We start from the raw sequence: 26,162 nt of genomic DNA on the forward strand, positions 1-26,162 counted from the left end.
TGCAGCTGGTGAGGGCTCCATCTTGAGAGTCAGGAGTTATGGCCATATTTTGCAACCAGCTTAAAACCAGTGGGCTCCCGGAGTCAGGGGACGTTTCATCTGGAATTTGCCTGCTCTGCTGAGAGCCAGTCAGAGTTAAATGGAGTCAGCCACACGATCCAGATCTGTGTGCTGGCCCTCTGAACACATGTGAGGGAAGAAGGGCCAAAGCCCATGACTTGCTTACTCTGCTGATACTGTGCTCTCTTCTTAACAGGAGGCAGCCAGGGCGTGTGTGGTGACCCGGGGATCCCCTCTCATGGCATTGGGCTGGGAGATGACTTCGATGTAGGCAGTGTGGTCCGGTTCAGCTGCGAGCCCGGTTACGTGCTCCGGGGTTCATCCGAGAGGAGCTGCCAAGCCAACGGCTCCTGGAGCGGCACACAGCCAGAGTGTGAAGGTACTTTTCCAACCCCGCGTCCTCTCCTGCATCATGCCAGGCCTGCTGTGGGTGTCCCCAGAATTACCGCAGCAGGGACGGCTGCCCAGCCAGCCCGTCCCCTCTGTTTTAGTTGCCAGGGACGGTCTGGTGCTGCGAGAAATAATACTCTTGTTCAGCATTTCCTCCAAATGCTCCATGTATATCAAGGAGCCTCAATTCTCCCCTTTCCCAGACACCTGCAGGTCACATCTCACAGGAGGGTTTTTCAGTGCTAGGGGATGAGTATCACCTTTTTGTGTGCCCACCTCTGCTCGGCTATGCAGGGTACACCAGGATGGTGTAAAGAGTTTCAGGTCGTTCACGTTCATGCCGACACCTGGACTGAGGTATGGAGTAGGAAGAGCCTTTGGGATCTGGTCCTCACTTCCAGTCACCCCCCAAGACGGCACAGGCTCGCTGCGAGAGTCGCTGGGGTGAAGGTCTCTTGATCTGCATCGTGTATCCAGCTAGATGATCAGAAATGCCCTGTTTTGGTGTAAGATCTGTGGGTACCACTGCCTAATTCCTTGTTGCTTTGGCAAGGAAATTCAGTAGAATGAGAAATGTCAATAGCTTCAGACCTCCGTTAAAGCTGGAACTGGCACATGCAAGAGTCATTTACATTAAGCAGAAATGCAAAATGCAAATTATAATCCAGTAAGCATATTTTCATATTTGAAAACCCCAAACCCCTTATTTTTCCATTTGAAGGAATCAAGTAAGATCCTATAATCCAATCTAATAAACCCCCAGCCAGATTCTCTGAGCTGTGCTGCTCACTGTTACTGTTCTATAAAAGTGTTTAAAAATCAGTTGGGGAAAGAACAAAAGCCAAAACGAGGCAGGATACCAAATGCGAGGAGACCTGGGCAAGTGCTTCTCTCCAGCTGATTTGAAAGCCAGAAGCTCGGAGAGAGTTTGTAAATGAATTGGAAATTTATTCCAAATTGATGGAGCTCTTGATTGAAAAGACACTGAATCATGTTATTAATACACTCAGGTCTCGGGGGTTTTTTTCAGTCTCTGTTTTTTTCTTTTTGTGGAAGGGCTCTGTTCATTAATCTCAAGATAAATAACCCATCGGGTTCCAGAGGCACCAAAATACAGATCCCTGGCAGACTTTTTTCCATACTTTATGAATAATAATAACATTATGCCTATAATGTAGTCATTTAATGTTAAGTGCTGACTGGCCAATATAGGAAAGTAATTTCCAGTGATGAGCAGTGTGCTGCGTCTCCGTCATTTGTATTCGCAGCGAGTTGCAAGCACTACAAGGTGTTCTTCTGACTGCACTCTGAGTGTTGCATTCAACTTGCTGGAACAGGTATTTCTAAGAGAGGGAGGGGAGAGATTAATTTTGGGATTGAATTCAGGGCAAATGAAGATGAGAGCTGAGTGCCCAGGCAGGTGCGTGGAAGGAACGGGCATCTCTGCCGATAGGGAAAAGCTCCAGCACGGCAGCGGAGCCACTCGGCACCTCCGGGGTGCATTAGCTCTCTGAGTCAGCCACTTGTTTGCTGCTCTCAGCCACCAAAATTGAGCAAAATCAAGCCTGATGGGGCTTCGCGGGTCACCGGCACTCGCTTGCCCAGAGAATCCAATGCAAATTGCTCTCCAGATTAGCCGCTGAATGAGCACAGAGGGTCTCGGTCCGTTCAGCGGGAGATGAGGGCCTGCTGCAGAGGAACGCGTAAGTGCGCAGCCGTGCAGAGGACACCGTGCAAATCCTACAGCGTAAACAGAAGGGAAGGAGAGCGGAGCTGTTGCCTCCATTTCAGAGAGCGAGCGCAAGCTGCCGTAATAGGTTCAATTACAAAGCATCCGCTTGACTTTGAAGTCAAGGGGCTGATGTTCAACTGTCGGTGTCTTCCTGCGCCGGGACCGGTACAGCTCGGATCCACGGAGGGGGTGTGCGTGGCAGATGGGAGCACTGGGCTTTGCAGGGGGTCACCTTGAAACTCAGAGGCTGTTATTCCTTACACCTTTACACACTAGAACGTTTTTGAAGAGAACCAAAGGAATAGGGAGGCAGGAAGAAGTCACAGCTCATTTTTCCAAAATGTACAAATGGTTTGGAATTAAATTAATTGCAGGGACTCTTTCTGAGACTCCTGCTTCAGTCTGTTTTACGTAGCTCTGGTTTTGTTGTCCTCAGTAAGAGCAGCTTCCCTGGCTTTCTAAAGTTGCAGATTTCAGGCCTCATTTAGCTTTAATTTCCAGAAAGTTTTTAAAGTGTAAATGGCATGTTGGATGCTTTTTTTCCTTCTTTCTCCTCCTTCCTCATGTCTGTGTTCACTGAGGAGTGGTGCAGGAGGGGGCTCGTCAGTTGTACTCTGCTCTACACTTCCTCCTCCTCTTAGAAGTTGAGCAGAATATTTGCTTTTATAATGTTTGTTGTTTCTCCAAGTGAATTAAAACTGCATCCAAAATGAGGTGGGGCTCTGGCTGCTCTTTGGCAGTTTCAGTAGACAGAAAGGTGTTTATTTTAAGTGATAACACTGGGAAAAGAAGCTGAGTTTTGACTCGTGCCCATTGGACCGCTGTGGACGTGGGAGGTGGCAGGGCTGGGACTTGGGTCCAGGCTGCTTTTTTCTTTCTCTCTCTGCATGGTGAGGTGGGTTGTGGCTTACTGGTTAGATTAAACAGCAGGGAAATTACCAGCCCTGAAGCAAAGGCTTTGAGACTCCAAAGGCTCTCAGCTGTGTCTCATGCCAGCAGGAGGTTTTGCCCGATGTGTCAGACATCATCAGGAGAGTTTCAGCCGGGCGGGCGGATGGCAGCAGAGCCCAAAAGAAGGAGCGACAGTTATAAAGGTTATGTCAGGGGAGGGGGAACATGCAAAGGACCCTGTACCCACACGCCACCTCGAGCACAGGCAGACGGGCACTGATAGCAGTCGTCAGCCCTCAGCTTTTCCTTGCTGCAGTTTCTGAAGAGCAGGGCGTGCTGCTCCTTGCAGAAATGTGCCTTCTCTTGGCCCCGGCTGAAAGGCAGGCCCTGAAACAAGCCCCTCTCTCACGGTGATCCGAGGGGTATTTGCTGTGCAGGGCTGGGGGAGCTTAAAGCGTATAATCAGTAACAGCACTTGCCCCTTGCCCTGCTGCTTTGGGTAGCAGTGGTTCGTGTTGGGGGGAGCTGGGTGGCTGACCATGCTCTGAGCATCACTCGCTTCATGCACAGCTACGCTGGCTCTGAGCTGAGCGCCTGAATAGGACCCGGAGAAATGCCATCTCCCAGCAGCTTCTCGCTGTAAAACATGTAGGAAAAAGCAAAGGGGGGGGAATCTTAATAAGCTTTCAGTAAAAGGATGCGTGAATTGGAATCAAATTAATTATTGCTGAGCTCTGGAGCACCTCTGAGCTTTGTGATGTTTTATATAGCAGAGGCCACTTTGTAGTGTACAGAAGCTTCCCGGCTCTCCCCAGCAACGACGGGATCGCAGGGAACAGCTCCGGCTGTCATCAGGAGTCAAGGCAGACACCGAAGTCCCTGCTGTCTCCGCTCGCGGGCCACCCCAGCACACGTGCACAGCGCACGTCCTCAAAAATCAAAATTGGTTCCCCTCTAGGAAGGGGGAGCTGGGGGAGGGTGTCGCAGCACCAGCGTGTGCAGCCTGCTGTCACGCCCGCTGCAGCCAGCTGCTGGCTGCGAAACCCCTCCAGTCAGCAGCCCTTCGTGTTCGATAACTGCAGATGTCAGAGGTAGCAGGGAGCAAGGGGGGTGAGGCAGTGTGCCCTTGACTTCACGAGCCCTCAGGAAGCGATAAAGGGTTGAGCAGAGCTTACAGCTCCCAGGTTAGGGCAAGAGCTGAGTTCTCAGGAGGGCTCAGGAACACGTTTTCAAGTGTTTGGTTCCCACCGTGCCGTCTCCTGTCAGACTTTGAGTGGAGCTCGGAGCCTGCGGCGCTGAGCTCACCCCTTCCCACCGCTTGGCAAATCTTGTGCTGCAGGTGGGCTTTAGAGGCGTGCAAGTACTTGGTGGGGATGGAGTTAATTGCATTTCGCAGGCTTTTCCATGGAGTTTGCTTAAAATGGCCTTCATAAAAGTTAACTGTAGGAATAAAATTTACTTTGATAAAGAAACAAACCCAGAAACCCCAAGGTGGGGAGTTCTGTAATGATCTGTAAGTCCCAGGGATGTTTGAAATGTTTCCAAAGCAGCAGCGGGGTTTGGCATCGTAGGAGCGCCCTGCGGTGCTCCTCAGCCTGGCAGCGCGGTGCGGCTCGTCTGCTCGGCCGGAGCAGACCGGGGCTCGGGGCTCTTGGGTCTTCGGCACAGGCGGGGAGGTGTGTGCTGAGCAGGGTGTGATGGGTCTGGACTCCGCTTGGCTGTCGAATCTTCTGCAGCGTGGCAGAAAGCAGGACGCAGGGGCCGGAGGAGCGGGACAAGCTGGCTCTCAGCACCCCTTGCGCCGCTGCTGCGGCGGAGGGTCAAACTTTGCTTGTCATATCCGTCGTTTCAACCGAGCGTCGTCTCTGGAAATATTTCCCTGGTAAAGAAGCAGCAACTCTAAGAAATCCTCATCTGATGCAGCTGATTTCCAGGTTATTTTTTTGAATTTTTACTTCAGTTTAAAGGTGGTTGGGTTTGAGATTCTTAAGGAGATGTGAGTGGGTATGACTATGGGACTTCCAGGGTCGTTAGGATTTATACCCTGTTCAAAAACCAGAGCCAAAACCAGTTTTCTTTTGGGGCCTAATGTATTTTACATCTCCCACTGAAGCCAAAGGGAATTATTTACCTGCTTACTGCTCACTTGCATGATTAGATCCTATTTATATTTAAATTACAATTTTAAAAGTTCAACTCTTTCATCCTTACGTTTATGGCTTCTTTTATATCTAACCTATACAGGTTGCAGCTGATGCATGCTGCGATTAAACCATTTCCATGAGTCTCCTTGTAGTCACAAAAGTAATTTTTTTGGGTCATCTGTATGTGTTTGGCCACGTGCATGGGTGGAGAAGGCTGGGCAGGAGAGAACAGCTGATGTACGGGCAGGCAGTGAAATAGTAATTTAGAGCTTTTTCTGAGTTGATAGAATCTGACTTTTATCCCAGCATCTCTTGGAAACGACACCGTGTATCACAGAGACGTTGGCTGCATGAGAAATCTGTAACGAGAGCGCACCTCGGATGATTTTAGTGCCATGCAGAGTTTCTGTGCGCACAGTCCAGAATGGTTATTAGTTTCCTCCTGTCAAACAGATATGGCTCCAACAAGCTCGTGTGTTAACAGGCTGTCGGCAAACTAAGCAACGAGGCAGAGGAAGACTTCTCTCCTTGCATTGGTGGCCTGTGCTCATTGCTTTCCCGCTGGGGCCTGCGGTTGCATCTCCCCGTGGAGAATGGCTGGCAATACTCTGTGTGTGTGTTGGGGAGGAGTCCCAGGGCTCGGACGGGTCACCTTGTGCATGCACAGACTGCTGCTCTTGCGGAGATGTGGCATGTTGCTGGGGAGGTGTGGGAGCCAGGAATTTCCTTGTCAAAGAGCTGGGAGCATGCAGTTTAAGCCTTTCCTTGATTCATGTGATTTTCTTTTATGTCCTGTAATTTCAGAGTAAATGAGGGCTGGATGCAATTATTGCAGGTGCTTATTTTGTCATGACAGGGCTTCGTGCACCACCATTCACTCTGATGCCCTTTTATTGCCATGGTGTTGAGGTACTTTAGACATAAAACTTGGGCACTGACAAACCTATAATTGTATTCCCACAATATTCTCCCTCCTCTGAAAGCATAATTGGATATAGCTGGGCAGCGAGCAGTGCCACAGTGGGAGAGCAGCGGGCTCCCTTGCTGCTTTCATTCCCTTGAAGTCTGCAAAGTTGTCGGCTTCCCAAAGGGGCCAGAGGCAAAGCGGCACGCTCAGGTCCAGGCTCCCAAACTCCTGGAAGATGGAGGGGACTCCAGGCTTGGCACCACCTGCTTTATTAAGCTGTAGGACCAGCTGTGAGATTGAGAGCCGGGATGAGGCCTCTGCAACAAGCAGACACAAGATCTTCCCTCAGCCTGGAGGAGCAGGCAGGAGGAGGTTGCTCCCAGGCTTGGCTGTGGTGGTGAGCTGCAGGATCTGCCTGGGAGAGGAGCAGGGCTGGTGCTTCGGGGACCGACCGACTGGCTGCAGGGACAGAGGGGTTTTTTCAGTCCCCTGCCAGGGATGCTGCTCGCAGCCTTGGGACGTGCTGCGGCAAGGCGGAGCCCTTGCTCCGAGCTGGGGAGTGGTGTTTGGGATCCTGTCGGATTGATGTAGCTGATTTGCCACAGGATAGCCTGTTCTGTCTGAGCTGAGCCAGGGGCTTTGCAGCTAATCTTGCTTTTATTGAGAACAGTCAATTGCAGGATGGAAGCCTTGTTTTTTGGTCTGGGGGAGCTGTTTGTGTTTTGGGTTTGGTTTTTTTAACTTTGCTATTTTGCTTTCTAGTTATATCCTGTGGAAACCCAGGAACCCCCAGCAACGCGAGGGTTATATTTAACGACGGTTTGATTTTCTCCAGTTCCATTATATATCAGTGCCGAGAAGGCTATTACTCCACAGGAGTGCTGAGCCGGCACTGCACGGTGAACGGGACGTGGACTGGGACCAGTCCAGAGTGTACAGGTGAGCGCTGGGACGGATTCCTGGAAGATGAGATGAACGATGCTGCCAGGCTCTGGGGATGGGTTGTCAGGGCGTGTTGGATGCTCGCTGTAGATGTGTGCACGCACGTGTGCCGTGCTGAGAAACTCGGCTAAACTGTCTAGCGGCAGCAGCAGTCGCTCAGCCTGCAATCTCTGCCAGTACCTAATGGAAAACTCTTGCTTTTGGGTTTGTTTTTTTCCAGTTGGATGAAGGGAGCTCTGTAATAACTTTCATGAGTAGATGTCAGCAGACCTGGAGGGGCTCTCCGGGGCTGCTTCTGAACGTGAGCGTTCCTGCCTGCCGCTGTGCCGGCACTGGGACGCCCGTGGGGAGAGCCCCAGCTCAGAAGCCCTCGGTGGAGGTGTTGTGTTTGCTCGTGGCTCCCACTCACAGGTGCCTGCAGCAGGAACGTGGATGATGGCAAAAGTGGTTTTACATAAGAGACAGTAACTAGGGTGGAGAGAGGAGGGGGTGCCATGGGCAAACTGTCTTCCACCCAGCCCAGATTTGACCGAGGTTTTCTTTAATGTTTAATGTGTGTTAATACTTCTTCTTGCAAGATCTTAATGTGCCATTAAGATCACTGCTCACTCCACTGAGTAGAAGCAAAGTGTTCTTCACGTGCTGTAGCCCAGCCTGCTCCATAGCTAGTGCCGCTCTCCAGATCCTCTGTGCTAGAAATGCTCCCTTCTCCACCATCACTGGATTACATCCTGTGTTGAAAAATGCTCAGGACCATCAGGTTTCTTGTTATCGCAGATCCAGAAGTGTGAGACAAGGGATGGTCAGCCAGAAATGCTCCTTTCTTTTTCTTTGGCAGTGATCAACTGTGGTGACCCCGGTGTGCCAGCCAACGGCATTAGACTGGGCAGTGATTTTACCTACAATAAAACAGTGGTGTTCCAGTGCATGCCTGGGTACATGATGGAGTCAGACAGGGCATCTTCTCTAACCTGCACGAAAGACCGAACCTGGAATGGCACCAAACCGGCCTGCAAGGGTAAGACTGGTTGCGGTAAATATTGGAGGATACAAGTTCTACAAGCCACGAACTTTTTGTAACTTGTGCCAAGGTAACAGGCAGCAACGACTGCATAGTGCCTGGAGCCCAGCTGGGAGTTTCTCAGTCCTGTCATTCAATCTGTCCCGTGTTTGTGGCACTTGCACAATTTTATCAACATAGCATGAACACCTTGCTGTCTTTAGGTCTATCAGTCATCACAATATGCCTGGGAGGGAGGTAATTGCTATTATCCCTGTAGTATCGCCGGAAAAGTGAAGCAGAGAGACTGAAGTGATTTACTCTTCACAAAAACTCAGATCAAACTTGGATGAAATATTGTGTTTTGCAAGCACACACTTTCTGGCGTCATCTAGAAGTCTGAAAAATGTTTCTTCCAACTCCTTTCATTATTTCTCGGTTCTGAGATTGCCTCTGTAGTTCAGAGATAGGAAAGGGAAATAATAGAGTAGTTTCAGGACAGGCTGGATCTCTTCTGCAAGTGTTTTACTCACCTACCAAGCGTAGATAAGGCTTGAGGCAGCATCTGTGTACTACTTTAGCAATCTGGAAAATTCACCTGTCATGAATCTGATATAAATGCAGACCACACAGAGACTTCCAAATATACTCCAGTTCCTTCAGAAGCTGCAAAGAGCAATTCTTACACTCCTCTTTCATGCTCTGCCCTGAGCTAATGTTGCAGGAATAATACAGAATGTGGCCAGAGTCTCATTTGGAGGCCAGGCTGATTTGCATGAGCTTAGCATCTTTCCCAGCGCTCCCCTGAGCTGAAAAGCAAAGCACTGCAAAAATGTCATATTAAAACACCCTAGAGTAGATGAAATACAGACTGGTTGTTGATTCAACTGCTAATCTGAAGCTCAGCCAGGTTGTCCAAAACGTATGAATCTTTCAGGGAATCTTAGATGAGTTTTCACACTAAGTCAGGCTGCATTCTTACCTTCAGCTGGAAATGAACACCGACTCAGAAATCTGACTTTGAGATTTGGGATTTAGTTAACTCCAAACTTCAAAGTCAAATCCTGGGGTTTACAACTGCACACACAGCTGGAAAAGTTTGTACAGCCCCCTGCTAGGCCAGTCCCAGGAGGTTCTCTTTGAGAGCAGAATATAATTTTGATCCTACATGAGTTTGCTTGTTAATGGGAATAACTGTGCTGAGAAGTCAAGAGAACGGAGCGTGCTTTTGTTTTTCTTTCAGCTATCGTCTGTAAATCCCCGCAAGCCATCCCCAATGGGAAAGTCGTGGGCTCGGATTTCAGCTGGGGCTCCAGCGTGAGCTACGCCTGCCTGGAGGGGTATCAGCTCTCCCTGCCCGCCGTGCTGACCTGCGAGGGGAACGGGACGTGGAGCGGGGAGATGCCCCAGTGCTTCCGTGAGTAGGCAGCCCTCTGTGTCTTCACGCATGAACTGGGGGGAGGACTGTGATTAAAACCCTGTTGTTCGATGCTCTCTCTCCAACATCTCCGGTCTCCATGTAGCCGATTTTAGTGTCGGCTCTGCCTTGCCTGGCAATATCATAGAGCCTATGGATTGACCATTGTCAGTACGTGGGAGGTTAAATATCTTGTTGCTGTGCTTCCTGCCCCTAAGCCCAAGGGAAGTCCTGCATTAACTGAAGTCAGTGGGAGTTTTGCATGCCAGGAGAAAAGCATGAGGATGCTTAGAGTGCCCGTAGCTAAAAGTCTGAGTGTTGTCCCCACCTCCGACAGCAGCCAAATTGCTGGGAGTCTTGGTTTGCCATCTCTGTAACGGCAAACGTTACAGAGGCGGCAGTGGCTGTGGGAATGCAGTCAGTCACTCCACCTCTTGTAACAGAGATGTGAGGTCATGTTTGCAACAAGTCTGAAGGTCTTGCATGTTCCTGTCCACCGGGCGTCTTTAAAACTGGCTGTTTGTCCGTGTTTCTCCCCGGTGACTGAGTCTTCTGCAGTCAGGGCTCTTGAAACTGCCAAAGGCCATAGGAAAAAACCCTTTTGGCAAAGGGCACTGTGTTGTTGCAGCAGAAGTTAGGAATGTTTTGTGAAGGTAGAGCATTGGCTGGATGGAAACCTGCGAGCTTGATACAAAAGCTAATGCAACAAAATTAGTTAAATGTCTCATAATGATAAAGGCAGATTTGAGTTTCTTTTCTTGGCTGAACGGCTGGCAGCTGCACAATAGCCATTTTCATATTAAACCATACAAAGCCCTCACTGTGTTCCTTGCACCTTTCCCTGGATCTTGTATAATTAGTGGGCTTTCTGTGTGACATGGAACCATACAGCAATTTGACATCGTGCAATTAGAGATAACTTTTAAAGCTAAGCATGCTGTTAGGAAAAAAAGAAAAAAAAAAAGGAGAAAAGATGGGGGAGAAGGTGGAAGTTAATTAACAGCAATTGACAAAAAGAGAGAATTACAAGGAAAGTAGCCAGCAACACCTTCTGCCACGACTAATTCCCTAGTCAATCACAGAGCTGGATGGCAGGGAGTGGTAAGGTTTGGGCCATTAACAGACCCATCTTTAGCTTATTAACGTTGCTTGCTCTTGAGGAGGTTCGTCATCGCAATCCACTTGTCTCTTTGCCTGTTGCAGCTGTGTTCTGCGGTGATCCGGGGATACCCGCTCAAGGCAGGAGGGAGGACAGAGGCTTCACGTACCGCTCTTCCGTCTCCTTCTCCTGCTTAGCCCCGCTCGTGCTGGTGGGATCAGCCCGGAGGTTCTGCCAGTCCGACGGGACGTGGAGCGGGACCCAGCCCAGCTGCATAGGTAAGGGGAGACTCCTCTGTCTTGCATCTACAAGCAAAGAGCTTTGACTGTCACCTTGGTGTTCCCTTTGTAGCAAAGTTGGTTTTCTTTTTTGGGTTTGCAGAAATTAGCACTTTGTTTCCCTGAAAATCAGAAGGTATAGGGATGATGCTTTTGGTTTGTGCATACTAGCTGGTGGTAAACAACCCATCTCCTTCTCTTGGGGCTTGGATTCAGCGCCTGTTCCCATCGTTCCTGCCCCTGATGGTGGTCGATACAGGGTGCATCGAGGAAGACAATCTCCTCCCTGTTACTGCCCCTCAGCACTGTGTTTTGGGCTGCCAGGGGGCAGACGGGAGAGGTTCCTCTGCAGAACTTCCAGGTTAATGTTTGCAACCTGGGCTGTAAGCTTTGAGGGCTGTGCGAGAGCCTGCGGAGGGTAGCACCATGCAGAGGTCCCAAAGGCTAGTGCTGCCCGCGTTACCCTGCGGCTGGGGCCAGCGGCAGTGCACCGGTGCAGTGCTGCGCCTGCACTCGTGCCCTGTACCACGCTAACCCTGCTACACCCCAGACAGCATCAAAATTGTTGTCTTTGTACAGTTCTGGGCTCTGTGCTGCTTCCAGGCTTCCTCAGGGACCTGCAACCCAGCACGCTGCTCTGTGGAGATGCACGGTATCGTTATCAGTGATGGGACCGAAAATGCAATTTGAGCGCAGAGAGCAGCCATGGGTTGCTGTGGAGGGGAGCTGCTCTGCTCACAGAAACTGAGCAAAACCGAGTTCTGCCTAACGGGTGCACATGAGAGCTCTTATGTTTTCTGCTGCCTTTGAATTATAGCCAGAATGGCAGAATAGCAACTCCTAGAAGTATGAAAGTGCTGTATACAGAGATCAAAATCCTACAATTGCTTTGCCTAGCTGCAGCGTTGGGATTCAGGCTGAAATTTCCACGCATTCTTCAGGTGCCCATTTTCTGGGGCTTACAGAGCCCTTTGAAACCTTTGGGAGGTGTATAATCATAATTAGTCACAGCATTCTTCACCTATTTAAAACTCCGGTTACCTTCTTGAACTGTGGGGCTCCTGTGGTGATAAACTGCCCGGGCTATGTGCTGTTACCTTAACTGTCTGCCTGCACACCACCATCATCACCTTATGTGGGCATCTGGGGCAGAAACACATCTCAGGCTGTTCTCCACAGCTTTCGGTCGTTGTAGCTACATCTTAAATGCAGCACCAATTACAGTAATGTAAAAATACTCCTGGCCTGAACCTCCCAAGTTTCCTATTGATTTCACCAGGAGCTTTCCCACATACAAAGAGTTGGGAGCACCTGCCTACTGTTGTAAACATTGGCTTTAAATGCTTCATCGCTTTCTTGCAAATCCTTGTCCGGGATCCTATCGTACGTACGTGGCACCCAGCCCTCCAGAGCCATCTGTGATTGAACCCAGCAAATACAGCCGTTCATGCCGCCGATGAAATGTACTTTGAATTTGTCTCCCCAAAGCTAGCTATGGGAAGGGAGAAAACTTGTGTGTCTACAAAACCCTGACCCGAAACGTCAGGTTCTGACACAGGCAGCTGAGCCCAAAGTGTCGTATTTATTCAGATCTCACGTGTTTTTGAGACGTGTTAGATTGCCAGCACCACAGACCCCCCCAGATGCAGCCAGGAGACCGAGGCTCTGCCCTCCACCCTCTGCCATCCATCACCTGCTGCCTCATCCAGCGATGGGGCTCTTTATTTATTTATTTTAGCCACTGTGATTTATCTGGGGGCTTCCATGGAAACTGCATCAGTGATAAATGACAAAAGCTCAGCAGAGCCGAATGACGGAAGATGAATTAGCTTGTGTGCCGCAGCCCCAAATCAGCCACTTCTTGTATCCCTTGTTTAGTTACTCACCGCAGCTCCAAGGACCTGGGGACGACACCAACAAGTGCATAATATTTCAGTGTGAAGAGGCCGATTAGTCAGATCATAAGGAATAAAGGCAGAAAAATAAACAACCGTGGCGTAAGGTACAGAAGTTGTGCTCCATTGTCCTGTAGCGGCAGGCTATGGTGCCAGGCCACTTCTGGCCTGCTGTGTTGGGTTGGAGAGACTTTTCTTAGTTTATTTCTTGTCTTGCACAATCCTGTTAATTGGAGTATTTTGAGTAAGTGTAGAGAGGGATTTGCTGCGGGTCCTTCTCGTAGCAACGTTGAGCATGCTGAAGAAAGAAGGCTGGGGATCCAGAGCAGACTCTCGTCTGATCGCACTGAGATCCTGCGATGCTCCAGCTCCTTGCTAACGTAGCTACCGCTGGCCGGGTACCAGAGCATCCCTGTGGCCAGCGTTGCAGCTTAGCTCAATCCTTTGATCCCAAGGAGCAGGGAACCTGCTGCTGCTGAACTGCCTTTCAGGCAGAAGCTTCGGTTCCCTTTGCTCAGTTTGGGATGCTGATATTAACGTGATGCATCTCTGCCTTAATTCCATTGATGCCCTGCTACTGTCGACATGCTGGGGAAAAAAAGAAAGTGATAGAGTAGCAGCAGGTATTCCTGCTGAATTGTTTGTATTCGTCTGCTGATAGATCGAGACCAAAGGAGGCATAAAGAGAGATTATCTATCTGAGATGCATTAAAATTTCCAGCCCCCATCTATCACTCTGAAATAGCGAGGTGCGAGCGGCGGCCGAGCCGCGCCCAGAAGGACGAAGGCGCTGACCCAGGGTGCAGGAGAGGACAGGGTCACCGCAGCCCTCGGTGCGGCGGGTGGCCGGTGGAAGCGGAGGGCACAGCACTGGTGAGCCGGGTGCTTCGCTCACCGTGTGTAGAGTAGGGGAAGCCCGACACAAGATTTATGTTCTTACTTTTTCTCCTGGGTGACAGAATGCCTCTGGTTAGTTTGCATTGCAGCAGTCAGGGATTTAAGAAACAAAAAGATCCGTGTATTTTTCCTTGTTGCTACGTGTTCCTTCTGTAGCAAAATATTTCTGTCTTGTTGCAAAGGCACAGCACGGTCTTTCTGTGCAGAGAGCAGGCGAAGGCAGAGCTCTAACATGGCTTTCGCAACTCCTCCTTTAACACCCTGCCTCTGTTCTTTTCTTTCAAGACCCCAGCCTCACGACGTGCGCGGACCCCGGCGTGCCACTCTTTGGGATGCAGAACAACTCCCAGGGCTACCAGGTACTGCCACGGCAGCGGGGTCCCCTCGGCTGCGCCCCTGATCCGTGCTGTAGTTAGTCCGTGTCCGAGGCCTTACATGGATTAATGTGTCTTCCTGTGAGCAGGACATCCCGGCGTGCTCCATTAGACCTCACAGTGCGTTTGTACGGGATTAACTAGCAATGCATTATTTATGATATTAATTACGGTGCTTATTAATAGTTATTAGTGTAATTAGTATTCACATTGGAGACATAATTTCCATTCATTTTCAGACCAGATTCTGTAGGTGGTTTTCTTAATCTCAGCTCCCGGACAGTATGAAATCAGTGGAAAGGAGAGAAAAAACCAAAGCGATTCCCCGGGGTGCTCCATCTCCAGCCTCCGCTGCTGTCCCCGCGGGTGTCCGTTCCCTGCTGTGACGGAGCCGGGAGCAGGGTCGGGATAGTTGATTCCACGCGGCTATTCCTGCCAGGGTGGATCTTTCAGTTTTGCTGCTAATTAGTTATCTTAATCCTGGGGTTTAATGAATTAATTCTAGTTTTTAATTAATACTGAGCCACCGTAAGTCTGACTTTTGTACGAGCTGCCATTCTGAGAGCTGCACGCTGTAGCAGAGCCGCCTCAGGTGCTCACGCAGGGGACGAGGTGGTGGCTGGAGCAGCGTTAGAGGGAAACGGTGCCTTTGGACGCAGTACCCAGGGCCCGCAGCAGCCCGCTGAGAGAGCGGCTGTGTGATAGAACCCGGCGGCAGGGTCAGCGAGGAGGTGGCCCGCACGGTGCAGCCCTGCTGGGGAGGATGGAAAAGGTCCTCAAGGCTCTGCTTGGCAATTTTATTCCAGTCTATTCTGGTTTTAAAGCAAATCCAGTTGCAAAAACAGGGCTCGCAGCCAAACGGCATCGTACTGCCAACCTGCCTGAAGCAGGGAGTGAGCTCCATTATACGATAATGCTTTGGTTGAAATAATGATAATCTGGTTGAAACCAAATGCAAAAAAGTGGATAGCCTGCAGAAAATAAGCATACCTCAAAAATGTTGAAAAGTCAGTTTTCAGGTTTGGTGATCCTTTTTGCTATTCACAATCCGAATTGGTGTTTATAATATAGCTACAGGATGTTTGTTGATACTACTTATATCGAATATCCCTTCTGGCAAAAAAATCAGCCCTTCCTAATAGCACCTATGGTTGATGCTGGCTTTGGGTATATTTAAAAGACAAAGCAGCCTTGCCTCTATCGCTAAAAGCAGCAGCTCCCTGCACAGTTAAAGGCTGCAGCTTTCCAGGGGCTCTGAGAGCTTTCTCAACACCAGGCTCTGGCAGGGCGGTGAGGGAAGAAAGCAGGTGACTGCCCTCTCCAGCAGGTAGACAATGGAAAATTACAGAAGTCCTTTTGTATTATAAGCGTGGGTGAATCACAGTGCACTGGAAGGTTCAGTGGTTTATCTCCTGTTATAACAGGTGGGAAGCATCATCTTTTTCAAGTGCCAGAAGGGATACCTGCTGCAGGGCTCCACCACCAGGACCTGCCTCCCCAACCTGACCTGGAGCGGCGTGCAGCCGGACTGCGTCCGTAAGTCTTGGGAGAGGTTTTGTCAAAGGAAACGGGTGCCTTTAACCATGCTCTTGCCTTGTTTTGTTGCTGTGCTTCACTGTGCAAATTGCTGGCTCTGAAGAGCTGGTAATTTGACGGGGGGGGGGGCTCTGAGAAAATATTCGGGAAGAAAAGGGAGATCATGCAATCGGTTGTCTCCTGACATGACTACACCAGCAGCCACTTCTGATTTCAGATAAGATTATTTTACTTGTCCATTCCTCAGAGACATAGTTTCAGGTAAGACTTTTTGCGCTTCTGAAACTGCATTTGATGGCCGAGATGTGAGCTCGTGCTCCAGGGACCAAGGTTAACATTTAGCCAGAAGGGCTCTCCGGCAGAGCAGTGTTTCTCCTCGTCTTTAATAACGTGTTGCTCTTTCTTTTAAGCTGTCCATCATCTTTTTCCCTGCTGCACCAGAAGGAGTTTAATTTAATGTATTTAAGTGGCAATATCCATCATGGCCTCTGTATCATAAGTATTAAAAAGCTTTTTCTTCTCCCTTGTGAGGTGGTTTATTGGTGAGGTATTTTTTCTCTAACAAACCCTGTAGGTGCTTGTTCTGCGAGCAGCCCAACCAGGGCACCCACCTTTAAAAACTCTTCTACATAGCATCAGGGGAGAGCGGGGCGGTTGCTCTGGAAGGAGCTACCCTTCCTCGCTGCTCGCCTGGGTGGTGGGAGCGCGTCCCCAGATTCACAGGCTTCACTCTGCTGAGTTGGAAGAGCAGCTGTGGCTGTACGTGGGATTTTGCTCCTGGTGCTAGGTGCGTTGAAATAGAAGATGGTTTTGGCTTACCTATGCCAGCAAGGACTACTGAGTTGTTACCTTTAGGTTCTGTGTAAAGCCTTCTCCATCCGCAGCGTGGAGTTGGATGCAGTTACTGCTAACGAGCGCTGAACTGCCGCCTCCAGGCTGGGCTGCGGGCTCGCAGCCGGGGCTCCCAGACCATGCGAGTTCGGGTTAGTCTTTCAGCTTTCTGGGTTTTCTATTTCATCTTCTGTAAAATAAGGATGAAGATAATACCTTGTGAAGGCTGCTGAGGATTTGTTTTCATTCATGAGCAGTTTGAGAGCTAGAGAAAGGGCAAATTTACAGTGTGGGTGAGAGGGAGCTTCCCGGCTCTGTGATTTATTTGTTTTGTGTCGTAACTCCTCAAGGAAAGCGGTCGCACTTTTACAACAGGACCTGATAGAGCTGTGTGGGCACACACTCGTTTTGGTGGCAGGGAGTTGGACAAGCTCGGCTTTGGTTTCTGTGGCCAAATCCTGAAAGTTGTTGAGCAATTATAGGAATTTATGACTACTGTGTGCTTCTGAGGACTTACTGTGTGATCCTGTGGACAAGTAGGTGGAAATTATTAGTAAGACAGTAGTCCTATGAAGGGAGATTATACAAAAACAGGTCTGTAATGCACTCACTGGAATCACTGGCTTAACTTACCGCCCCTTGATGTCCTGTAAAGGCAGGGCAGGGACACAGTTCTGGGGTAGGAGTTCAAAGGAAGGAGGAAGGTGTCTTCAGCATCATTTGGTTTTGACTTTTTTCCCTTAAAAGGTGGGGGATGGCAGAGCCTGATTTTCAGTTCATGGAAGCTGAAACCGAGGGGAAGGATCCCCTGAGAGCTTTAGCCAGAAAGAGCAATCTAGCCAGCAAAGCACGGGAAGCGGCCTCATTAATTCATTTGGCTGGGAAAAATCCAGGCACGGCATTGTCTCCCTCAGTGAGCAGAGAAAGCTTTTGCTGAAAAAAGCTCTTCTAAGAGCTTTCTGTCCTTGCTGATGTCATGGTGTGACTCTTCTGCCTTTCTGTGTGTGACTGGATGGTGGCTCTCATCTCTCTCTTCCTTGGGCTTTTCAGCTCACCACTGCAAGCAGCCGGAGACCCCCTCCCACGCCAACGTCGGTGCTCTGGATTTGCCGTCTCTGGGCTACACCTTGATCTACTCCTGTCAGAGCGGGTACTATCTCACCGGGGGATCCGAGCATCGAACCTGCAAAGCAGATGGCAGCTGGACAGGAAAACCACCTATTTGCCTCGGTAAAAGCTCTGAGCAGCGTGACCCTGGTTTCACGTTTGCCTGCGCCTCTGCAGAGGGGAGCGTTGCAGCCCAAGAGAAAACAGCTATTCTCTTAGACCTGCAGAGTGTGTTTGCACGGCTGCGCTGGCTGTGGAGACCACAGCTCTGACGGGGTCCTGTGCAGCTCCCGGGCGAGGCAGCCGGGGGATTTTCTGCCTGATGGTTTGGACCTAGAAGCATCTGCGCAAGACAAAGATTGTTCTTTACCTCGCACACGTTTTACCTACCTCAGAGTCTTAGATCAGAGAAGAGCGGTGGTCTGTTCTTGAAATAGAGCTGTCTGGCTCTCGTGCAGCATGGTAGCTCTCTCTGGGCACTTTGTTTTGGAGTGGGTGGCAGGGGAGGACAGTAAATGAAAGCTTTGTGCTGTTTCAGTGGGCTGGGCAGGAACCCGTAAAAGGCCCTTGTACACGTGCAGCGACGTTACGTGTGTGAGCAGCGCCAGCCAAAGGCTGTCCTCTGGTAGCACCAGCACAGGAGAAGTGTCTCAGCAGCGTCAGATGCCACAATATTCACCGGTGGTGGTTTGCCCCTCTCTTTCAGCTGATGTCCGCCCCAGCGGAAGGCCGGTTGGCACCGCGCGGGATCCACCGCTTGCCAAGGTGTCAGGTACCGTAGCGGGGCTCGCTCTTCCGTGGGACACATTAGTGCTAGACCTGGACCTTAGCAGGTCCATCCCCTCCTGTCCCTTCCCCAGGGCAGCCAGAAACCCAGCTGTTCCCTGCAGGTCTTGAAACTGCTGGGCTGGTGAAAGCGGCCCGCGTGCCTCATCCTGTTCATGCTTCACTGGAGAATGGACAGGAGCCCTAAGGGAGTCGGGCACCAACATCCACTGCCCTCCCCAGGACGCTCCGGAGACTGAAGCCCTCTAGGATGTCTTACGTTAGACCGTTTTTTAAAAAAAAAAAAAAAAAATGTCAAAACAACAAAATTAAAGTCATCAGCTTGTTTGTTCTCCTCTCTTTGGCTTTGTACTCAGTGATGATAACACAGTGGGTGGGATTTGAGGTATTTAAGTACGTATTTGTGAATTAAAAGAAAGAAAGAAATTTGCTCTATTTTGATTTCTGAAAAATGGAAATAAATGGCAATGCTCTTGTTTTTCTGCATCTCCAATTGCTGTGGATTCTAGTGCCTGCTGATGTGTTTGCAAGGAATTCCCTTTGGAAAGGCTCCTACGAATACATGGGGAAAAAGCAGCCTGCGATGCTGTCTGTCACTAGCTTCGACCCTGTCACCAGTAAAGTCAATGCCACTCTGATAGACCACAGCGGCGTGGAGCTCCAGGTGTCTGGTAAGGGAGCTGACATGGCCGTTTGTAGGGATTTACACTTGTCCGAAGTGGTCTCAGAGCGAGGGGCAGCGTGCTCTGCTGTATCAGTGACGCTGATATTCTGATAGAGCTTTACAGAACCAGCCAGGTTTGAAGTCTCCAATCTCCGATTGGACCAAGACAAACAAAATCACGTACCTGAGTTTGCTTTGACTGTACCTGAAAGGCAGCTGAACCCGGTCCATCGTCCATCCCCTGCGTGCTGGAGTGGTGGACTTGTAGTCCAAGACAAACAAGATTAAAACCTGTGAGTGCTCCTTGTCCCTGCCCTCCCTGGAGCACCAGGTTGTTAATGATGCAGCAGCATAACCTAAACATTAACCGTTGAGTCTGTTTCCATGTGCAAAACGTCTTTAATATCCTGGGGGTGGCCGTGGGATTGCGTGTTGGTGGTGCGTTTCCCGGTGCGTCCCACTGATCAGGTTGGTAGGAGGAGTAGTTGTCCACTCAAGGTGATGAGGTGATTTCTCTGCTCTCAGGTAGAAAGTTAGTTACTTCAAACTCAGAGAGTCTTTGTGATCTAGTGATGAAAAGTCACTTACTTTTCAGGCATTTACAAGAAAGAAGATGTGCACCTGCTTCTCCAGGTTTACCAGATAACGGGGCCAGTGGAGGTCTTTGTCAACAAGTTCAAAAACGATAAATGGGCTCTAGATGGACACGTAAGTGCACGGGCCCCTCATACACAAAGTGCACCCACACAACTCCTCCCATTGCTATCACAACCCCAGCTGTTTTTCTCGCTGAAGCTGAGGCTGCTGTCCTGCAGTCACCCGCTCACTCGAAGGGGACAGAGGGCATTCTTCCAGCACGTGAGATAACGTTACATGACAGTCGGCTCTTCCATGCTCCCTTGCAGCTCTATCTGTTTTTTTTTTTTATTGCCCTATGGTTTTGAATCTCTTAAGTCTTCCAGATAACACTAAAGGAGAAACCAACATGATTAATTCCATTTTAATATTTTATATCTGTTAAACTTATCAGGCTAGAGGAGCTAATCTTCCCTTATGGAGTCAACTTCTCACCCCAATTTCTGTGTCTGGTAACTTCCCATGCCCTTAAGAGATCCGCTGGAGCTTAGAAGAAACATGCATCTGATTGACCCATGGTCAGTTGTAGCCAGAGCCTTCGCTATCCCTGTTGAATCAGCAACCAGTTCTGTAATCTGCAAACAAGATTTTTTTTTTTTCCTTCCTTTGAGATGTGGGAGCCTTAACAAGTTGTTGGGCAGTCAGACTTCTTAAAAAATGCCACGATTTTCTGGGGAATTGAATCGAATTAATGCTATGCATGAACTTGAAAGAGGCTAGGACAAGATGGGTGCTGAAATGCCTGGGAAGTGTTGAACAGATCTGTTGATCTCCGCTCTCCTGTCATTGCAGGTCTCATCAGAGTCGTCAAGCGGCACGTTTGTGTACCAGGGCTTTGTGCGTGGCAAAGGCTTCGGGCAGTTTGGCCTTCAGAGACTTGGTAAAGTTCCTCCGATTACTTGTTTTTCCCTTGATTGCTGAAAGCTAGATTTTGGTGGTAGTGGAGGTTTTCAAACAGGAAACATTTCTCCTGTCCCTGGCTTTAATTTTCAACCCTGCTGGGCCAGATCTTTATATCTGGTTTTGAACCATCAGGTTTAACCGAACCCTTTCCAGCTCCCCTCCGCACATCGTTTGTAAGAGAGCTGGCAAAACCCAAACCAGCCGTTGGGGTAGAGAAGCCGGGTGCCCTCAAATCTCTGTACCCCGGGTAGTGGGAGATGGTCACATCCGAAATGGCTTCTGTTTCTTTGCGTTTGAGGCGGAGCGGTGCCACGCTGCTTGGGGAGGAGGGGGTCCCCATTGCCTGGCAGCACGTCCCCGCACTTTGCTCCTTTCTCACCTCCAGTTCCTCCCTGTACGACGGATGCGGCAGCTCTGCCCTGGCTTGTGTTTAAACGCTAAATACCTTGAACACTGGATATTCTGGCAAGGGGGGCTAAGCCCATCCTCAGCTTGGATAACACAAGATTTGGGGGAGACAAACAACACAACAACAATTTTTCTAATTTGGGAACAAAGTGAGGCGTTGAAATAAACAGGTTTCTGTTCAAAGACAGGAAGAGTTTGGAGCCACAAATAGCACCTGGACGCTGTTTTTTTTCCACGTTGCCGGATGTCTGATCTAAAATCCCAAGTCCTATTGCGACCACAAAAAGTGACTTCATCTCACTTTCAGAAGTCACAGAGGCACTTGAGAGCTTAGACGACCCAAGGTCTAAGCTCCTAAATATCTCTTAAAATGGGGCTTGAGCTCTTCAATCTCTTAGGATTTTTGGAATCTGACCCCGGAGTCTTGTCACCTTTATGGAGAATTAGATGCTAATTATTGCAGCCTTTGAAAGTCTCCCTTAAAGCCTAACTTTTAAGCATTCAAGTTAGAGCATTTTGATAAGATAAATCTGTTTACATCTCTCTTTAATTGCAGTTCTAAATAAATGATGATGTCTAAGCTAGGCTAGATCTCCAAACCATTCTTCATGCAGCTCAGAAGGTTGTGATTACCTTCTACAGCAACACTTCTAACCATCTTGTTCTGTTGTCGAAGATGTAACCTGTAACTCAAGCAAACCCCATTTCCCACAGCGGTGTTTTGAAATGTGTTTACTTCTGCTGTGTTTCAGACATCAGCATGATGGAAAATGATCCAGAATCAATAGGACACCATTTTGCATCCAACAGCAGTTCTGTGGCAGCTGCCATTCTTGTGCCTTTCATAGCCCTGATTATTGCAGGGTTTGTGCTTTATCTCTACAAACACAGGTGGGTTTCAGGAATGATGCCAGTAGGTGAAACAAAATCGGGGGCTGACAGAAAGAGTTGTGAGCTTGCCTTAAAAGCACTCCCCCTAGACCCGGTTTCTCATTTCATTCAGAAGGTGAAAAAAATAACGGAGTAAGCATGCGTGGAGGGGCAAGGGTGTTAGGAGAAGAGAGTGTTGAAGGCGCTTATGACCATTAATAAGATTTGTGGCAACATTAAGTAGGATAAGGCAAAGTAGATTTCATACTTCAGCGTTCAAGCTGGCTTTGTATATGTTGTAAATTAGTTATTTCTCCTGGTCAGTACATTGCTGTGGAAATGTTGCTGCACCGCAGAGCATCGTGCAGCCTGGCCGCTCCACAGAGGGAGCACGCTCAGGGCTATAGCAAAGCCCAGGGAGCTGCCTGTGCTACAAATCTACAGTAAGATCTTTCTGTGGATCCCTTCTGCCTTATCCCCAGGTGTTTACCCTCTTCAAAAGCAGCTTTTTCCTTACCACTGACTTCTTGTCAGGCCTGCTCAGCTGGCTACAGCAGGAGCAGCCATGACCTCTCTGGATTTTTTCTCTCTGACATCCTGCAGGAGAAGACCAAAAGTCCCGTTCAATGGCTACGCAGGCCATGAAAACACCAACGTCCGAGCAACGTTTGAAAATCCTATGTATGACCGAAACCTGCAGCCCACGGACATCATGGCCAACGAGACGGAGTTCACAGTCAGCACGGTGTGCACAGCTGTATAGCACCCGGCCCCACTGCGGTGAGTGGGCAGAAGGGGAGCACGAGAGCGGGACGGTGCCACCGCTCTCCTCGTGTTTGCCACTTGTAAAATGCTGGCTTGAAGCAGTGGTTCAGAGGAGCACCCAGAGTGGGTCAGATTGCCCAGGAGATCATCTCTGCCCAGGGCAAGACCCAAACCAGCATCCCCATCTCTGGGTGTCAGGTGCTCACTGCCAGTTGGGGCAGGACCTCTTGGGGACCAGTGGCAAAGCAAATCCAGATAGCCCTGTGGTGAGAAGAGTCACCAGGTGACGGAAAAAATGACTCTCTAAGAGAGTTCATTCACTGTGTGACTCCAGACAGTGGGTTTTGCACAGTCATCAGGAGAGGCTAAAGCAAGGGGTTTAAAAGTTTTACTGCACAGGCACAGAGAAATAACTTAATGTCATAAACAAAAGTACCTTGTGGACTTTAAGAGTGCTTCTAGACTGGAACGTTCTTAGTTTGAGATAACGAAGCCATTGCGGGCTTTCCCAGCATTTCTGTGTGAAATAACAAACTGTTCCCTTCTCTCCCACCCTTCCCTTCCGATTGTCCCAGATTCCTCCGGGGTCGGTGTCTAGTGGATGATTGTGTTTCGCCTCACTACTCTTCATCCATTCCCTCCCCATCTCCCTCCTCCCAACCTTGTTGAGGCTGTGGAGAAGCTGCTACACCTCGTTGGACTTTACGTTAACCCCTGAGAGACTGCTGGCTTGTCCTCTGTCGTCCTCGCCCACCCGCTCCGTCCTGCCGTGGATGATGAAGCCAACCAAAGGTCTGCTCCGGCACAGCTCCTCTCCCACCCTGCTGGTGGGTCTCAGCCCAACGTCAGGACCTGGGAGGCGAGGTGATGGGAAGGCTGGTACAACCTGCTCTTGGTTATGTGTTCCTGGAGGGAGCAGTGGGGTCCCTGGGGCCCCCCACTTTTGGGAAGAGCTTGGACAACAAAGAGGCCAAAGCAGGTTGCGCTGCACAAGGTGCTGACTGGGGTTAGTGGAAAATACCAGTATGGGACAGGATGAGTACTTGCTTCATCTTTATTTGGTTTTGTGGGTTATTTCTTTGTTGTTTTTTCTAACCCAGGGCTTTTGCGGAGGAAGAGTTTTCAAATGGGACCTTTTCAATGAGAAAAGCAAAACTTTGCAAGCTTTCCTCCTCTTCCCCGTATTTAATTTTCCTTTGGGCATTCTTGCTGGGTTTCTTCTGCCCCATGTTCCTTTCAGGCAGCTCTCGGGGCTGGTAAGGAAACGTCCCCCATCTCTGGCCCTTTCCCAGCAGCTGCCGATTTTACCTATGTCCCAACACCCTAATCAGGAAATTGCTGACAGACACGAAGGGACAAAAACCTCTTTAAAAAGAACTCTTAACAAATACCGATTTCCCCCCAATAGCATTCAAAAGCCTTTGCCCTTTCCGTATTGATCCTCCAAATGGCAATGCAATAAGAGTTTTAATTTCTATCCAAAGCTGTTCCCTTTATTTCCCAGGGGCAGAAAGGTTGCCCTGGCTTTCATGAGAGCAGATAAGGCAGCTTGACATTTTTCCTCCCTTATAAGAGAACGATGCTTTTGTGATGACACTGTCCTCCTCTAATAAAGAGGAGAGCTGCTCTTGTTGATTCAGGGTTTTAGTCTGTTTGGTTTGAGTCACCGTTTCTTAGGCCAGGCTGGAGTCAAGGAACGCAACAGTGCCGTTTTACCGACTGTAAGTCAAGGGAAATACAGCTGATGTAGAGCAGTCTGTGTCAGTGAAGCAGCTTCTTCTTACAGAAGACTTGAAGGGAAAACAGAATTAAAACAAACGGGGTGGTGTTTATATCCAGGCTTGCATTTAAACGCTGGCTTTCCCCTACCTAATGTCAGCTGAGGTTTTGTCTAATGAAAACCACAGGGTAGTTTTTTTTCTCTCATTTTTCTTTTAGTGTGTGCGCGCGCGTGTGTGTATATATATATTTTTTTTTTTTTTTTTTACTTCTGTCTCTTACTCAGCGCTCTTAGACTAAGCAGCATTCTACAGCCTAATTGCTGAACAGCCAGCCTGCCAAAAAATGCCATCTCTGCTCCCCAAAGCATGCAAAGGTGCTCTGATTTATTCTGAGAGGTGGGTGCAAGCGCCTGCGTGAGCCAGAGCCCCGATCCAACAGGGACAGAAGCCAGCGAGATGCTGCTCGCGTGGAGGTGGGCACGCAGGTAGCTCAGGGCCAGTGCTGGACCATTGGAGAGCGTGTCCTGCAGCAAGCCGCGTTCCCAGCTCATGCCAAATACACGGACAGGCGGAGATGGTTTCACTTTGCAGCTTGTTGTGGGACTAAATTCCCTGGGGTAGCCAGGTCGGGCTGGCAGCGATGCCTGCCCCTCTCTGGGCACCTCCAGCTTGCGGGACACAGACCCCAGAGCAAGCTGAAGGGTAAGTGAGAAGAGGGGACCCCCAGTGGGCTGCGGTGGCACTCAGGTCTGGGGCCAAGGCACATCTCCCCTCCGGTTCATCAGCTGAGCAGCCATGGTGAAGGCAGGGAGCTGCCTCCCCTTTACGCTGGTGTAATGAGACTGGGATATTCCCCTGGTTCCTTTGCTTGTGTCTGCATGCAGACAGCTGGTTCCTACCTTCAGGTCTGCTCTCCTGGCCCATATTTGGTCCCAAGGGTCCCTTCCAACCTAAATTATTCTGTGATTCGTGCCCTTGGCCAAACCCACAGCCCGTTCTCCTGGCCTTTGTCCAGCCTCCATAACGCAGCCGAGGGACCAGGCCCCCTTGCGTAGCAGATCCCAAAGGCAGCGCCATTTTGCAGTCCCTGGTGCCCCGGTGCCAACGGTTGCAGTATCCTGGCTCCTCTTTCGGTACCCAAAACTCAAACACCTCACAGTATCCCACAACAGCAGAGCCTGAATCTTTCCAGCCTCCTATCACTGACCTCGAGAAAAACCTCCCCCAGCTGCGACCGGTGCCGAGCCCCGGGCACGCACCGAGCAGGCTGGTCCGAGCCGAGCGCGGGGATGTGCGCGCAGACACACGCAGCAACAGCAGAGCCCGCGTCTGCTTTTCAGACCCTTCTGAATCCCACTCAGTCAACGGAATAGCCAGGAGAAGCTTGTGTCAAGGTGTGTAAAATGAACCCGGGATATTTTAACAGCAAGGCAGGGAGAAGGGAGGCTCAGCTTACACAAGACTTGCTGCTTTCGACCCATTAAGCACCATTTTCTGCTGTTGCCCAAGCAACAAAGAAAGTGGAGGGGGTGTTGTCCCATTTTTTTGCAAGCTGGCTGGGACCCGATACATGACATTCTCCATTCTTGTGCCCAGAGGACTTGCATTATGTTTAAAAAAAAAAAAAAAAAAAAAAAAAGTTAAAAAAAAAAGAGAAAAAAAAGGAGAGAAAAAAGAAAAAAATGAAAAAAATCCCTCTTTTGTACAGAGATATATTTTTATGAATTAAAAGTTTGTACAGTTAAAAAACACAATGTAAATGTTTTTTCATTATTGTAGTAAACAGTAGTGGAAGATCAGCTTTTTTTTGTAAATGTAATAAAATGTATAAATATGGTTTACATAAAAGTGTAAATATGTAATCTATACATACACTTGGCTTGTCTGCAGTATATACAATTTAATTTAT

At 49.4% G+C, this 26,162-nt stretch overlaps 1 protein-coding gene across 1 annotated transcript in view; it reads left to right on the plus strand.

Moving 5' to 3' along the window:
* The window catches only part of CSMD2 (CUB and Sushi multiple domains 2), a 345,266-nt gene extending 319,442 nt beyond the window's left edge, over positions 1-25,824 (plus strand). Inside the window, exons 58-72 of the mRNA XM_087760834.1 lie at positions 257-439; positions 6,887-7,063; positions 7,905-8,084; positions 9,310-9,483; positions 10,687-10,860; positions 13,938-14,011; positions 15,451-15,562; positions 17,444-17,623; positions 18,207-18,272; positions 18,796-18,957; positions 19,546-19,658; positions 20,379-20,466; positions 21,650-21,788; positions 22,371-22,547; positions 23,108-25,824. Of these exons, the coding sequence (XP_087616960.1) occupies positions 257-439; positions 6,887-7,063; positions 7,905-8,084; positions 9,310-9,483; positions 10,687-10,860; positions 13,938-14,011; positions 15,451-15,562; positions 17,444-17,623; positions 18,207-18,272; positions 18,796-18,957; positions 19,546-19,658; positions 20,379-20,466; positions 21,650-21,788; positions 22,371-22,530 (1,982 nt within the window). The 3' untranslated portion in view covers positions 22,531-22,547; positions 23,108-25,824. The remainder of the gene's footprint in view (positions 1-256; positions 440-6,886; positions 7,064-7,904; positions 8,085-9,309; positions 9,484-10,686; positions 10,861-13,937; positions 14,012-15,450; positions 15,563-17,443; positions 17,624-18,206; positions 18,273-18,795; positions 18,958-19,545; positions 19,659-20,378; positions 20,467-21,649; positions 21,789-22,370; positions 22,548-23,107) is intronic.
* The last annotated feature ends 338 nt before the right edge of the window (positions 25,825-26,162 follow it).

The sequence above is a fragment of the Nipponia nippon genome, unplaced genomic scaffold (genome assembly GCF_047370975.1).
Source record: "Nipponia nippon isolate SJK-2023a ecotype South Korea unplaced genomic scaffold, ASM4737097v1 scaffold_23, whole genome shotgun sequence".
NCBI lineage: Eukaryota > Metazoa > Chordata > Aves > Pelecaniformes > Threskiornithidae > Nipponia > Nipponia nippon.